This window comes from Ixodes scapularis, unplaced genomic scaffold (genome assembly GCF_016920785.2).
Source record: "Ixodes scapularis isolate PalLabHiFi unplaced genomic scaffold, ASM1692078v2 PGA_scaffold13__105_contigs__length_92229423, whole genome shotgun sequence".
NCBI classification, from domain to species: domain Eukaryota; kingdom Metazoa; phylum Arthropoda; class Arachnida; order Ixodida; family Ixodidae; genus Ixodes; species Ixodes scapularis.
In genome coordinates, this window is record NW_024609839.1 from 60,262,008 (window position 1) to 60,276,899 (window position 14,892).

Consider the following 14,892-nt stretch of genomic DNA (forward strand, 5'->3'; position numbering starts at 1 on the left):
TTCTTGGGGGAGCACGAAGACTCTGCGTACGCGCACAGTTTTTGAAAAATGGAGCACGGAAAGTGCAAATTGCAGTTAGCGTTTGGCACATGCGCAGTGGCAATGACGCTGTTCTTTGCGTAAGCAAAGCTTTAGCGTGTGCTATTCTAATACCCTAGTTACACTAGCGCTCTCAATTGTCATTAAGCCAACAGTCGTCTGTTGGCTTAATAAAGTTGAGCTCGACTAAGTCGTCTGGTCTTACACGGTACATAGGCCTAACAATCCCAGTTGAGATTCGCGTCAAGGGACGTAGTTGAAACCGAAACAAAACCAGATCTGATGTCATTACCTTCTTTTTTAAGTGATGCAAGTGAATTATATGCATACTTTGCATTCATTATAAATGTTTAAAACAAAATAACATGAACTTCTTTTTTGTATTTAGAGTAAAGAAACTCTAATCAGAACGTTTCACACAAATTCAAATAAGAGAGACACAACGAAAGTCTTGTCGGCACCAACATCGCATTGGCAGCCCTCGCCGAGCTTTGGCTTCCACAACATGTCATGATCCTTCTAGCGGCAGCTCTGGCCCCGAATCATATCCAGTGATGTGATTGCTGCGCCAAACTGCGCCAAGGGGCTAACCCTGCTACATCCTGCTACATTTTGCCAAAATATGGCTAATCTGCGCCAAGCCTGTGCCAAAAGTCCAATTTCGGTCGCTTTTCAAAACCGAAACTAAACTGGGAACCGTAATTGAGCATGCATGAGCCATAGGTGGCGCAAGCAGCCGCCCGACATACCCAGCATCAATTGTCCATTCAGTCTTGTATGGTTTTTGCCGCCGTCTCGCGTTTCGCGCCCTCATTGCCCTCGTCGTCACGGGAATCTTGTCTCGCGTCGTCTTTTTAAAACTTTCTCAGCTATAGACGCGGGCGTGTGCGGACGCTCCGTCTCTAGTGTGCCGGGTGCCAGCCATGCCGTCCTGCTGTGGAAGGAAACCACGTTTTTGCGCAACGAGAGTTACTTTGCGAGCCGAAACGCTCGCGTGACCACTGTCACCGTGGTCTTGCGACGTCGGGTGTTGCCGTCCCCACGTCGCTGCAGATATGGTGTTTTCTAAACTTGTTCATCGACATTCCTTTTCTTGTTCAAATCGTACTATACTACAAAAATCCCTCTTTAACTCAAAGACTGCTTGTTGAAATATTTATTACCTAGATTTCTCTCTGCGAGCTTTCTTTCGAGAGGGACCCCATTACGTGAAAAATCTGCCGCACAAGGAGGTTGGTGACGGAGAAGTGAGCTAAAGCAAAGGAGGCAATGTCTGCACGCTGAACCCACACGGCGCACTTGTTTGTCTCGAGTTCAGTCGTTGCTCAGGGCGCTCCAAAACATTTTTGACCCTGGCTCGCGATGTCATGCATCAATGCGCTCAGGTTCTGTTTTTCTTTGTATTTAGCTTGTACCTCGTCTGCTGGCCTGGCAAGTACGCGCCGCTGGACTGTTTTTTTGTCGAATGCTGGACAGTTGCATTTTGCACACTATTTTGGGATCCAGTTGGCGACGAAGCGGAGTGGCATTGTTTCGGTTTCGATTGAACAGCCGTTGTCCCTGCTCGCGTGACGAAGCACGTGCTACTGCAAGCTTGCTGAAGTCGCCCTCACGTGCATGTGAACATGACTGCAGGACAGAGAACCAGCCGGGACGCTTTCAATCCATTGTTTTACGTTCGCTTACTTCAACGAAAATCTGGCACGTCGGGAACCGGGAAAACGGTGGCAAGCGTTCTTTTCGGAATTGCTCGGCAACGCCTACACTGTACACTTGTGGGATGTCTCGGCACTAAAAACACAAATGGTGAGTTCCGTCATAACACAGCAAGCACAAAGTGCCTTTCGTTTGTCCAGCCCTCAAAATAAATATTTTAATTTTTCTAAGAATATTTGCTCCAAAAGCCACTTTTTCTGCTCCAGAACACTGTTTTGGCTGCTCCAAAAGGTGCTCCAAAATGGCTTAGGCCAATCACATCACTGCATACCTTTTCCGACAATATTTGCCGCTATGATACTTCCTAGATACCTCTTCATTTCCTGCAATAGTAGGTGCTTCGCTGGCGCTGGCTATCGGCGGCAATGCAGTGGACGCCGCCATCTTTAGCTCTATTGGAGCAAATCCCCATCAGTTAACTGAGGTAGGCCAGCTCAGTTGAACTCGGTGATCGTTAGTGGCTCGATGACAGTTGGTGCCGCCGTGTAACTTCGGCCGATTGTGATTGAGTCAACTCGTTCGCTTAATGACAGTTAAGAGCGCCTGTGTAACTAGGGTATATAACTGCCTAATAAATGCCTAATAAATGTCTGCTTTTTTTTTTTTTTTTTATCTTTTGTCTCGGAAGAGCAGTGTCTCCCCTTAAAATAAATTGTCTGCTTGCATTCCACGGGTCAGCCCACTCTTATATATCTTTGTTCAAGTTTAGGTTGGCACTGGAGTAGTGTGATAGGGAGATGTTTCCAAGCATTCTGTTCTTATCTCCCCTTTGAGAATTGTCAGACCAGGCACTTCAGGTCATCCGAGAGCCGGCTCAGTAGAGAATGCAAAAGTTTGTGGTAGGACTGGAACTATTCTGGATACAAGATGTCCCCAAAAACAATTTACAATAATCTTGACCTTTTTTTTTTTTTTTCACTGCAAAAATTAATTATGCATTGCCAAACACTTAGTGACTCAGTCTCCACACAAATGTAACGCTGCTGATTCAGACGAGATGTCAAAGTTTTGGAATTTGCCATTATCCGATTAAAAAGTTGTAAGCGATTCTTTTGAAATTGGATGCGGAAATGGCGGCCGACAAAGCCCGCAAACACTCGAAAATTAATGGTGTCGGCTACCAGGATTAAGCACTATTATCTCATTTAAAGTTTTAGGAAATCGCTTACAACCTTTGAACGATAGCAGTTTTCACTTCGAGAATCGTAGTAAAAAAAGTCCAGCTTCTCGTGGAGCCTTACTGATTTTCCCCTTTATGTAGAGAACAAAGATATATGCAGGTAAATTTTAGATGAGATATATGTTATCTTATTAAGACGGGCACGTTTCGAACGCCAAAAGCCTCGCTTTCACCTCCGACAACCAAATCACGTAAGGACTACTTCGCGCCACGTGTGAGCAATGCACAAAGCTTGCTTTTTCCTTGAGGTGAAAACGGGTTTAGATGAACGAAACCTTTGAAACTTCGGCATCTGGCTCAAACTGATAGTGCTATGTTTTGGCAGGCACTAAACATTTGGTGTTGCACAGTTTCCTTTGTGCAATAAAGCCAGTTTACTTACTGCTGCTGGTCATGTGTTGTCTGGTGGGCATGATTGGGTAGGATAGCAGTGTCCAATCACTGATTGGGGCTCTGCCGCTTAATATGTGGTCCGCTGGACTAAGAGAATGGCTCATCGCTTTTTGAATTGCTTATGCGACACTGTTGAGTATGGGCTACCTTTTTTTGGGGCACTGCAAGAAAGCTCACATGGTGTTGTACGTGCACAAAAACGGGGGGTTCATCTCTTTGTCCCTGAATGGATGGATGGTGTGTGCACCCTTTGTAAAGGGTGGCAACTTGTGCCACCTGGCCTACAAACGTTAAAACTGCCATATTTCCACCCTTTTGAGTGTTGTTTCTTTTCTCTGTTTTATGTCATAACCGAGGAAAGTCTCTTTGCTCAATTATAAATAATTGAGGAAAGAGACTGACTCTCTCTTCAGGCGAGGGAGTCGGCATTTTTTTCCTCTGCCTAACCTTGAAAAAGCTTTAGTCTCTTTCACATGGCATTTGCCTGCAGTACACTAGGACATGTCTGTGTACTGTTTGGCTCTGAGGCAGATTTTAAGCCTACGGATTTTCAGGTGGCGAGTTTGAATCAAAGACAAGGTGCCTGCAATTTGACGAAGGCTTATTGACGTACAACCCACATTTTGGGTGCATGTTTAAAGGTCCCCAGGAGGTTGAAATTAATCTTCAGACCTTTGCTGGGGCTTGTCCCAGCAAAGGACTGAAGATTAATTTCCCTTTGTTACTTCTCCCAATTTTTTTGTTTTTTTGTTTTTTTTGTTTAGAGAGTTGGAATTAAAGTTTTGGTGGGGTATCACACAGTTTCTTCATGCCAGGGAAACTGGATGTCCACAAGAGCGGGCCGCAGAGAATTGGTTTTTAGGCCCGCTTCAGACGGGGCAATTTTGCCCAGCAACTTGACGTCACAACAACAGCAACACGCACCGCCCGCGTTCACACGCAGCAACCAAATTGCTACAACTTTCCATCATCATCATGAAATTTGATTTTTCTTGCACTCTTTAGACGCACAGCTACGCGCTAAAACCGTGTTTTATATTTTTGAATGGCGTTGAGAATACTAAATCATCTATCTGCAAAGGTTTATCTCCAAAAACCATCAATTTCAAACCAGAGCTAAGTCTTTAGCTGTCATCATCACCACCACAGGGGTGTCACGTGAAAATATTGCGTCCCTGATTGGCTGTTGCCGCTTCAAGCGTCTCCGAGTTGTTAGAGTTGCTTGTCCGTTTCGAGCCGGGCCCGATTTCGGCAATTCATGTCGATCTAGGGAAAGCTAGGGAACAACCTGCCAGCAACCCAGAAATCGCTCGAAAAGTTGCGCTGTCTGAAGTGGGCCTAACGGATGGCCAGTGGAGGCCATTTTCAATTCCCAACAGTTAATAATGGCACACTCTACGCAATCTTATTGTTGTATCACCACTGCAAGAGCATAAATTACGAAACTTCTGTAGCAGCCACTAGGCAAGTGGTACTTTTAGGAGCGTCGACTTTGCGGGGACAGTCGGGGAAGGTACGCGACCTTGAAAAGCCGAACACGTGCCACATGTGCAGTAAATACGGAAATGTGCGACCAATTGTGTGGCCCTCTGTTCCTTCCAGAGAAAGGTGACGTGGTAGAAGCCATCAAGAAGGGATTTCTGGAGGTCGACTCAGACATGCTGAAGGGTAAGTCCCGCCTCGCAAACTTGGAAATGGGCAGACTAGCATCCCTTATTAAAAGAGGAACACCCTAGCCGGGCCGGTTTGCTGATCGCTGCGGTTGTCTCGCCCGGCGGGTATTTAACAGTTGCAGGAGGGACTTCGAGGTCATGTGATTGACACCGTAGGGAGGAAGTTCCCAGCGTTTCAGCCTATTCCCCTCGACAGATGTAAACCTTGCCTGTCACTTCCTTTCCATTCCGCTCGACAAGACCTTCCCCACAAATAACTACACGTCGCTTGTAATGTAAGTGAACGAGGCTTGTCTCACTTACATTTTAAGGCTTTTTCTCTACTCGAAATCAGACTCCATTAATTGAAGCGAGGATGGAATCGCGGCGGCTGTTTTCCCTGGAATGCTAGGTACCCTTAGTTCCTTGTCCCCCTTGTGTGGCCGGTCACGCGACCTCAGAATTCCTCGTAAGGGGGAGTAAATCGGGGAGAGAGATACAGTAGGCTCGCGATAATTCAAACTCAGATATTTCATACTTCTGGTTATTTCAAACAAATGGAAAAAAATTTGGTTGTCCCCCTATGTTTTTAATGTATTCATAAGCCACTTAATCGAAATGACGTTTTCGTGCAGTTCATACTTTTGGTTCTCGCAGTCCCGTTGAGTGCGCTTCTTTTCGAGCACCGCTGCACTGCAGAAAGGCAACACTTGTGGAGCTTGTTTCTGCGGGTGTTGCTTCTCTGCAGCGCATTGGTGCTCGGTGAGAAGTGTGCTCAATGGGGCTCAAGCAGGGCACCATGAGCTATGGAAACGGGCACCACACGGAAATTTCTATTGCAACTTGTGCGGGTGCTGTGACGTGGTGGCATGGCATACCCCACGTCACAACGTCCGTGCAAGTTGCTATGAAAACTGTCGCGCGGTGCCCGTTTTCATTGCTCATGTGTCCCCCCCCCCCCCCCCCCTGCTTAATATTTCACATTAGACAACTTCTTGGCTTGAGGAACAAACTTAATTTTGTTTTGAGTTGTCATGCGCTGTCTAAACAGTTCACGATAAACAACTTTTTTGAAAGATAAATGAACTCAATGCATACATTTCAGAACTGTTCCTTGCATGGCGTAACTGCTTATGATCAGTAGGCCTATATAGAGGAAATCATGAGATATCTGCTTTGTATGTGTAGCCATTCACATGGCAAATCGTAATTTCATCTTGCATTGTATTTAGATGAATTTATGATAATTCAAACCTCTCATAATTCAAACAAAATTTAGAGCTTCCTGGAGTTTTACTGTACCCGCATTGATTGGGAAACGGGTCCTAGGCGCCTTGTCTGCTTCGGCTGGCCGGCGCTGCGCCTAACCGCGCTCTTTTCCGTGCAGACGAGAGCATGAAGGACGAGCTGGCGGGCACCACTGCCGTCGTGGTGCTCATCAAGGACGGGAAGCTGTACTGCGGCAACGTGGGCGACTCGCGCGCCATCGCATCGGTCAATGGCCAGGTGCAACAGCTCTCGTTTGACCACAAGCCGAGCAACGAGTCCGAGACGCGGCGCATAGTTGCAGCCGGAGGCTGGGTGGAGTTCAACAGGGTCAACGGTGAGTCGGTTTTGCGCGTGCCTGGCCTTACAGAAAAGTCACCACTACAGCTTTTGAAGCTTCTTTCACACATCGCCGTTTTGCCTACGTCATGTCGGCCACGCTCGAAGTCTCGGGCAGAAGCGCTGCGCCAATAGCGCCAATCCACTTTCGCTGTGCCAATAGCGCCAAAACTAACCTAAAAAGAGGTGTTATTTTTTTTTTTTTAAGTGTATTAAAGCAGTTAATTTTTGTTTGATGAAAACAGGTGCCAAGTGCTTATTTTCATCTAACGAGAATGATAATGATTTATTCCGGACCAGGTAAATAAACAGTATTCCGTTTCGTTTCATGGTCTCATATTGATGAGCTATCGAGTGCCAGCAGCACGAGGGAGAACCGCACGAGTTGGGTGTTTTAAGTCGTCCGTTTCAAACGCGAGGAAAAGTAAACAATTTTATTGTTCAGAAATATACTGTATTTGGACAAATATTAACAACACACGACAAAAGCCGTGTGTTTATTTCCGTTCTCCGTACCAGTTCCTTCGAAGCACTCGTTTGGGTACGTTGCTTTGTGCCGTTAGTGCTCAGCCAACAACGGCGCGCGAGTGTCTGATCTCTGAAAATGGGACAGACGTAGGTGGCTTTGTCAGAAGTACTAAAGCATCAGTTCGTCTTTTACTTAATTATTTTCTTTGCACGGGGGCGCCGAGCATGGCTGCGTGTATTCGAAATACCGTATGCATTAAATTGCGTACACCGTAAAGTTTCGTATGAACGCTCGTCCCCAAGAAATCACCCATCCCGTTTTTTGGGCTGAATATTCATAACAAAAAAATTTCTAAACATCACTTGGCAATCTGCAGTATCGGTACGTGCGACAAGCGCGTTCGCCGCAGGTTCCCTCGTGCTTGTCGCACCGCGACGCGCGAATCTGCAGCGTCCGCAATTTGCGGTGTCTGTTCCAGTGACATGCAAATTCTTAACTCGTTCCCGCGTTTTCTTTTTTTTTCCTGGATTTCCGCGCACAGTGTCGGTTCCCGTGACATCCGAGTTCGTAGCAAGTTCTTGCGTGCACTGTGAAGTGCAAATGCGCTGCGTCGGCATTCTGCTGCCGTGCCCGTGACGGGAGTGCATAGCGAATTTCCATGTGCTTGTTAGCAATTATTTAATAAAATTTTAAATTGCCTCCCCGAATATTGCCCTATATTTTTTGCCATTTATCTTCTCACTTCGAGCTGGCGTTTTTTTTTTTTTTTTTGTGTTTTTTTTTAAGGACTTTATGGTAGATAAAACATACCTAGAAGCTTGCTGGCTTGTGTTCACCTATCGTCTAATCTCTGGGGAAAGCGATAGCTACTCTACAAAATTAAACAAACATTTGGCATAATTTTATTTTGTTGTTTGCATCTTTAGAGTGTTTGCTTTTGCTGAGACCACTTCCGCGCTCCTTATTCCTGTCCTAAACGTAACAATAAAAGCGGTAATTGGTTGCCTCATCTGTAAACACGTATGTTTTGTCGGTCACATTTCTTAACAAACTCCTAGACGATCTTTTTTTTCTATTTTATTCAGTCATGCTTGTTCTAGTAAGGGCTTAAGTGCATATGTATGTGCAGGGATGATATGAAGTTTTCAATATTTTGCATTTGTACTTTTATCAGATTGAGTAGATTTGTGTTCTGTTAACTTGAGTGTTAGAATACTTTTGTGTTTGCTAAACAAGAACTTGGAACATTTATATTTTCTAATAATGAAAAAATGTAATCAGAAAGTATTTGGATTTATTACATACCATACCATTGCATCTTGAAATGGTTTTGTTTTCAACTTATGGAACTTGTGATTAGGGTTGTTAAATAGGAACAGTGTTTTGTTTTCATGAGGCTTAAGTTGTGCTTCTTTTGTTGACTGCCTTCTATTGGAAATCCATAAGAGGAACCGCCATTCAGATAAATTGCAATTACGCTGTGTGCTTCTTTATGCTATGGGCTGGTTTATATTTAGGGAAAGGGTATGTTTGGAAACGGTTCAGGAGCATTACATTGAGGTGCTTTTTCGTTCCGATAGTTTTCTATATAGAAAAACACCTCCGCATTTATAACCCCAAGTTTGACCTGGGTGACGAGCTCCAAGGTTCACTTATGCCGCTACGAAACTCGACTCTTGTTGCTCCCAATCGGAGCTTTTACTGCTCCAAAGCTGCTCCAAAGGGGCATCTTTGCTGCTCCCAGACCTGCTACAAAAGGCTGAAGCTTGCTTCCATCTCTTAAATCTGGATTGAGCTCAGATGCGAGTCACTCCTGCGGACCACATCACGTGATCAAACATACAGCAGCGCTCTTCTCCTATACTCTGTTGGACGATAACTTGACGAACTGTGGAGGCGGCTGCCCTTGCGATCGAATAAGGGTATCGGAGCAAGACACATGATGACACTCCCTAATGGAGGGCTTGGAGGCCTCGTTACCGCCACAGCAACATCGCCATCTGCTACAAAAAGTAGTTCCAGGCTTCTTTTTCTTTTTACAGCAATTGAACTCGCGGGAAAGCATCTCTATCGATACAACATGGAAAGAGCACGAAGTAATATTACTTTCCAATGATACTTAATTCAAAGTAACCCTTTTTCCGAGAACAACGTGGCTTTTGAACAATGTTTGAACGATTCCAGCCCTCAAATCTACCGCTTCCACTTTGTGGCATTAGCACCTGCCACAAATTCGCGGATAAATTGTGCGTATGGTTGTCTCATGAACCGTTCCCGAAGAGCTCGCTACTCTAGCAGGCGGCAGATGTTACGGCAGTGGACGTTCATCCGAATTTGGTTGGTTTCGCGGCAGATGACTCTTGTCCAGCAGATGACAGCCGGTTCTTCCGGGCCTTGCATGTGGCGCAGTGACACAAACGCTCCCTTGACGTGGTGTCACGTGCCTTGCTCCAACACTCTTATTGAGCTGCGGGAGCCATAGCCTCCACACTTTGCCAAGTTATTGTGAAACGGAGTATGAAACATACTAAACAAGCAAGCTCCAGGCTTTCAGGCTTGTCACCCTCCCTGCCAAGCCTGCTTTTTTTTTTGTTTTTTTTTTTTTTAATATGTGATTTTAATTGCGCACTGAACCAGCTCGGTTGAGTTTATCGTGCTTGCCCTCGGTTTTGCAGGCAACCTGGCACTTTCGCGTGCTCTTGGCGACTTTGTCTTCAAGAAGAACGAGAAGAAATCTCCCGAGGAGCAGATCGTGACCGGTATGTGGTCGGCCTCACGACAAACGAGTTGTCCTTTTCTGACGAATTCTAAGGCGTTTGCACCGAAATTCTAGATGCCACCCCGAACTGTTCGGCGTCTAACGGCTCGGAAATGAAACGAAACCTCAAAGATGCTTAAAGTTGCAATCTCTAAACAAACAAGGCGAGATAGAAGAGTTTGCTACCCAAACTTTTAAGCATCTTTAGAAATTGACTTGCAGTGTGATTCATTGCAAGTCGACGATATCGATGTGGAGCAACATGATTGCAGTGGCATTCCCAGAATCCTTGTAAACTCTGAAACATGCGAGTGCCGCATTTAGTGCCCTTGAAACCCTCAAATTTTTATGAGAATGGCCAAATGGGAGGCTTCGTAAGCTAAACACCTTCGTTGGAGCGCGTTTGGATCGTCATTTCTTAGCTCTGTCTGTCTGTGACCGGCCAAAAATATTTAAACTATTTCTTCGTATTGTCCTCTCGTTCCCGAATTGTTTCCCAAAACACCATTTCGTCGTCGTTCCTCGCATGACCTTTTCCCCAAAGGCTCTCTTTTTCGAATTAAATGATTCAATAGCTTTTCAGTGCTCGGAAAGGTCTTTTGTAAACTGCCCGAAGACCTCCGACTTGATGCAACGTTTTAACTTCGAAAGAATTTGCAGTTTTTAAATTTTTACTATATCTTAGCTACAGGGATGCAGAAGCTGCCCCATTCTTTTGAAATGTCGCAACTCTGTTGCCTAGTAGCGAAGCAAGGATCGTCGTTTCTACACGAGTAAATATGTCAAAAACCTCATATCACCGACAAAGTTGTATTATAATCAGTTTTAGTGGTGCCATCTGCTTGAGGTGGAAGGAACAATTCCTCTCTTGAGCCTCACCCCGTTGCTACTACTACTGCTACTGCCTTACAGCAAAGGAAGCGCTTTGCCCCCCCCCCCTCCTAATCGCTTGGACCAACCTTCAAGGTCACCATGTGAATCGTAAGCAGAGGCTGCATGTGCTGGAGGTTATGAAAGAGAGCCCAAGCAAATTCTTTGTGTCCCCAGTGCACCCGGAAACGCATCACTGCGCATGTGACTCGGAAGACAGTGTAAGAGCTCAGTAGGGGTTTGGAGGTGCCCAAAACGTCAATTGATTGACAATTTAAAAAAAATAAAAAAATATTGTGCGCAGGCAAAATTGGTTTTCAGTTCTTTAATCCTGACATGACAGGGAACAACTATGAAAATTATTTGACCAAAGTGCAAACATTGTTGCACAGCCCCTTTAAGGTCAGTTCACTTGTGCAGCGCAGCACTAAACCAACAATAAGAACAGTGCGGATGCATTGCTGACTTGAACATGACTAGTACCATATCGGTACGGTGTTAATGCTGTATCACTAGTTCAGCACAAAGAAGGCACTGCATCAGCAAGATCGTTCCAGCACCGATTAATAGGGCTGAGATTGCACTGCTGTGCACGTGCGAACAGGCCTTTAGTTGCTAGCTCATTCAGGTTCCTCGCTCCGTCTGTTCAAGTTCTTTCTTGCGTCGCAATCCTCTCCGACGCGCGAACAGCATACCCGGACGTGGTGGTGAAGAACCTGACACCGGACCACGAGTTTGTGCTGCTCGCGTGTGACGGAATCTGGGACGTCCTCTCCAACGAAGAGGTGGTGGAATTCGTCCGCATCAGGATAGCCGACCAGATGGAGCCCGAACAGGTTTGTGCCCGGTTAATGTTGTTTGCCGCGACGAAAGTGCCCAGAATGCGTCTTCGACCGACGCTTCGGCGTCCCATCCCACCCGTGCATTAAGAGTGGTCCCGAAGTGGCAAAAAATTGAGTCTCGGAAACTGGCGCGTCGTGTTGGATGTCGTGATCCTGATAGATAGTGCTAAAGGTCGTGGCAAAAAGTAGGAGCAAACGTGACTGTCGAGCTTGAGAGCGACCCGCAGCAGAGCAGGTACCTGCCAAATCCACCACGGCTGCCGCGACACTGCCAGGATCATGGCAGGTGACAATGTGACTCTTCTATGATGTCGTCAGGTTGAGGGACCACTTTTGAGGGTGATAAACACCAGTCAGAGACGGGTTCTAGGTGCCGTATTGTAGGAAGCCACCTCTACATTACCATTGCTGTTCGCAGATCTGCGAAGAGCTGATGACGAGGTGCCTGGCTCCAGACTGCCAGATGGGCGGCCTCGGCTGCGACAACATGACGGTGGTGCTCGTCTGCCTGCTGAACGGCGCCCCCTATGCCGAACTGGCGCGCCGGTGTGCCCGTCCCTTCAACGTGATCCCCTGCTCCCCGTCGCCACCCACGAGCCCCGTGCGACTCCAGTCGCCCTTTGGGGACCAAGAAACCACGCGCAAGGGGGACGAAGGGCCCCCCAACACCCAGGCAGACGCCCACAGGCAGGGGGACGTGGCGGCGGACGACGAAGGCCCCAAGCAGACGACGACGCTGCCCGACACGACGCCGCCGCCGGCTTCCCTCAGGGAGAGCGGTGGGGAAATGGCAGTGGCGTGATGATTCCTTATGTCGTCGCCGTTTTTTTCCTGAGGGGAGCGGAGGCGTCAAAGGGGTGTTTGGCGAGGACAAGTGCTTGCTGTGATGGATGGTGCTGGAAAGGCAGGTGGAGTGCTTGTTTAAGCGTCGTCTGCCCATACGAGTTGTTCTGTTTGACGAGACTGGACTTTCTGAGCAGACAGTGCTGCTCAAGCAAGGCGCTATGTGACCAGACATTGCATGAGCAGATAACCGTCTGAGCAGACAACGTTGCTTGAGCAGACAACGCTGCCTGAGCAGATTACTGTTTAAGCAGGCGACTCTGTCTGAGTAGCTGACCCTGTCTGCTGCCTAAGCAGACAATGCTGCCTGAGCAGACAAGGCTGCCTGAGCAGATGACTCTGAGCAGACGTTACTGCCTGAGCAGACGCCTTCTCAGACAGAACAGCTTGAGTAGACAAAACTGTTCAAGCAGAAGACATTGCACCTGAGCATGAGCCACACTGCCTGGGCAGACAGCACTATCGTCTGGTTTCCTACTGTTGAGAGAGTGGAAGGACGATGTAAACGGGTCTGGTGATACCTCTTATCGGTGTTTTGCAGTGTTGATTTGGGAAATGTGAGGGGAGAAAAATGGCATTTTGCATTCTGCCTAGGGGAGGGAAGGGGATTGGCAGATACATTCGTTTGTCTGCTTTGTGGGGAGAGTTGCCTCGATCGTGTCGTCTGCTACTGCACTTTTTTTATGTGTACTTGTTTTTCTCTTTGATGGATGCTAAAAGTGAGATTGGTCTCTTCTTTCTTGAGAAGCTTGACAGCAACATCAGACTGAACGGGTCAGCTTGTAAACAACCTTCTCAGAGCATCGTCGGTACTGCCGTCGTCTGCCAAGTTGGGGCATCCCGTGCTCTCTAGCTGCATGTTGCACCCTTACCAATGTGTAGATTTACGACTTCATTAGAGAATGCTAATGGGTTTGTCGCGCGCTTTTGAGGCGTGACGTCCCATGCCAGAATCGTCAACTGCACAACTGTTGCTTTAACAGAAACATGCATGTTACAGTTTGTGCGGTTTATTGTACACGAGCACGAAAAACAGTGAATTAAATTTCAGGTGATACCTCGAGTGCACATGTAACACATTCTTGTTGTGGCGGAAGGCGGGTTTGTCAAAGTAAAAGGGACCCCAACACTGGGACGGAGTTGTTGTTTAATGTCACAGTGCCGTAGTAGTAACATTAAATATTAATTTTTTTTTTTTTTTTTGCAGAGTTTAGTTGGAATACAGGAACTGATCTAGCTGGTTTGTCCTATTGGTATGTGGTGTCGTCATCTTACTAGAAAACTGGCAATTTAGAAATTTGTTTGCACCAGTGGCTTCTCTATTTGCCAGGTTGCACAGAAGAATGTGGTTTCTATTTGCTTGTCTAGTGGTTTAAGACTGCAGTATAAAGCAGCCATTTTCGTCCTTTTTGCTTTAAAGGTCGCCGATAGGGATCATTTTTGCTTCTCAAATTCACTTTGAAGCCCTGTTTTCTGCAATGGCCATTTAAGATCGTTGCTGCGCCGCTATAAAAAGCATCGGCTGCAACCCGTTTATTTACAAAAGCTGGGAAACGATTGCAGTCGTTTTTTACTTGCGACTTTTGTGCAGGATTAAGCTATACTCCATTCACCCCCAAGCTGACGGGGAGGTAGAAGCAACTCATTCGTTAAACCAGCCATATGTTCAACTTTCGTCACGTGCCCGCATACCCGAACCTAGCCATGTGCGGAGCAGGGTCAGGCGACAAAAGGGAGGTGGTTGGTCGGTCTCGTGAGTGCGTAACTCCCAGCTCACCGCCAGCTGGGGAATGAATGGGGTGTAAGGGTACGATAGCTCACCTCCCCAGGGATCGTAAAAATGGGAAACTGAACCTCAATCTTGACTTAATTTTCTGTTTGTGTTTGAAACGCTACAAACTGCTCAGAGTATAGCCGACACGGGACCGCTGCTGCCCCCCCATTAAAAGTGTAACGAAACCAGCATCCTGTGCGTGCAGGTTTTTCTTTTGTAGATAATAGCATAATCTTGGTGGCAACCAACCTGTATGATTTAATTTCTTTTTTTTTTTTTTTTTTCAGTACATGGAGACTTGGTAAATAATACAGTATACATACATGTATATATGCACATGTTTTTTTTACAGCAGATTGCAGCAGTGTAGCCGAAGTCAGTTGTAAATAGAGCGTTATCTCCAAAGCCTTTTTTTTAGCCAGTTCGGAGAAAAAGTGTCTGTCTTTTTTTTTTTCTTTTTTTTTATTCTTGCACATGTGTTTTTATTTGGTTTTTACGGGCATTTTTTTCCCCAGAAGTTTGTGTGCCAGACCCCCTTTTTTTATTTCTGGGGTATGTTTAGGTTTTCAAATTGTGGAAGTTTTTTCTTTTTTTTTTCCTTTCAATTTAGAAATAAAATTGCTTGTTTTTTTTTTCTTTTTGTTAACTGATCCTCACTCGCTTTTCACAGAATTTATATTTTATGAGTTAAGAAATAGGCATACTAATAAAGTATAATTAAATATGGAAACTCTGGTCTACTCTTTTTCTG

At 46.1% G+C, this 14,892-nt stretch overlaps 1 protein-coding gene across 3 annotated transcripts in view; it reads left to right on the forward strand.

Moving 5' to 3' along the window:
- LOC8027230 (probable protein phosphatase 2C T23F11.1) overlaps positions 1 to 14,871 on the forward strand; it is a 29,478-nt gene extending 14,607 nt beyond the window's left edge. For all 3 annotated transcript variants that reach the window (XM_029993753.4, XM_002407591.5, XM_029993754.4), the window contains exons 4-8: positions 4,931 to 4,996; positions 6,368 to 6,583; positions 9,730 to 9,813; positions 11,373 to 11,518; positions 11,943 to 14,871. In XM_029993753.4, coding sequence (XP_029849613.2) covers positions 4,931 to 4,996; positions 6,368 to 6,583; positions 9,730 to 9,813; positions 11,373 to 11,518; positions 11,943 to 12,326 — 896 coding nt within the window. In that variant the 3' untranslated portion in view covers positions 12,327 to 14,871. The remainder of the gene's footprint in view (positions 1 to 4,930; positions 4,997 to 6,367; positions 6,584 to 9,729; positions 9,814 to 11,372; positions 11,519 to 11,942) is intronic.
- Positions 14,872 to 14,892: the final 21 nt, after the last annotated feature.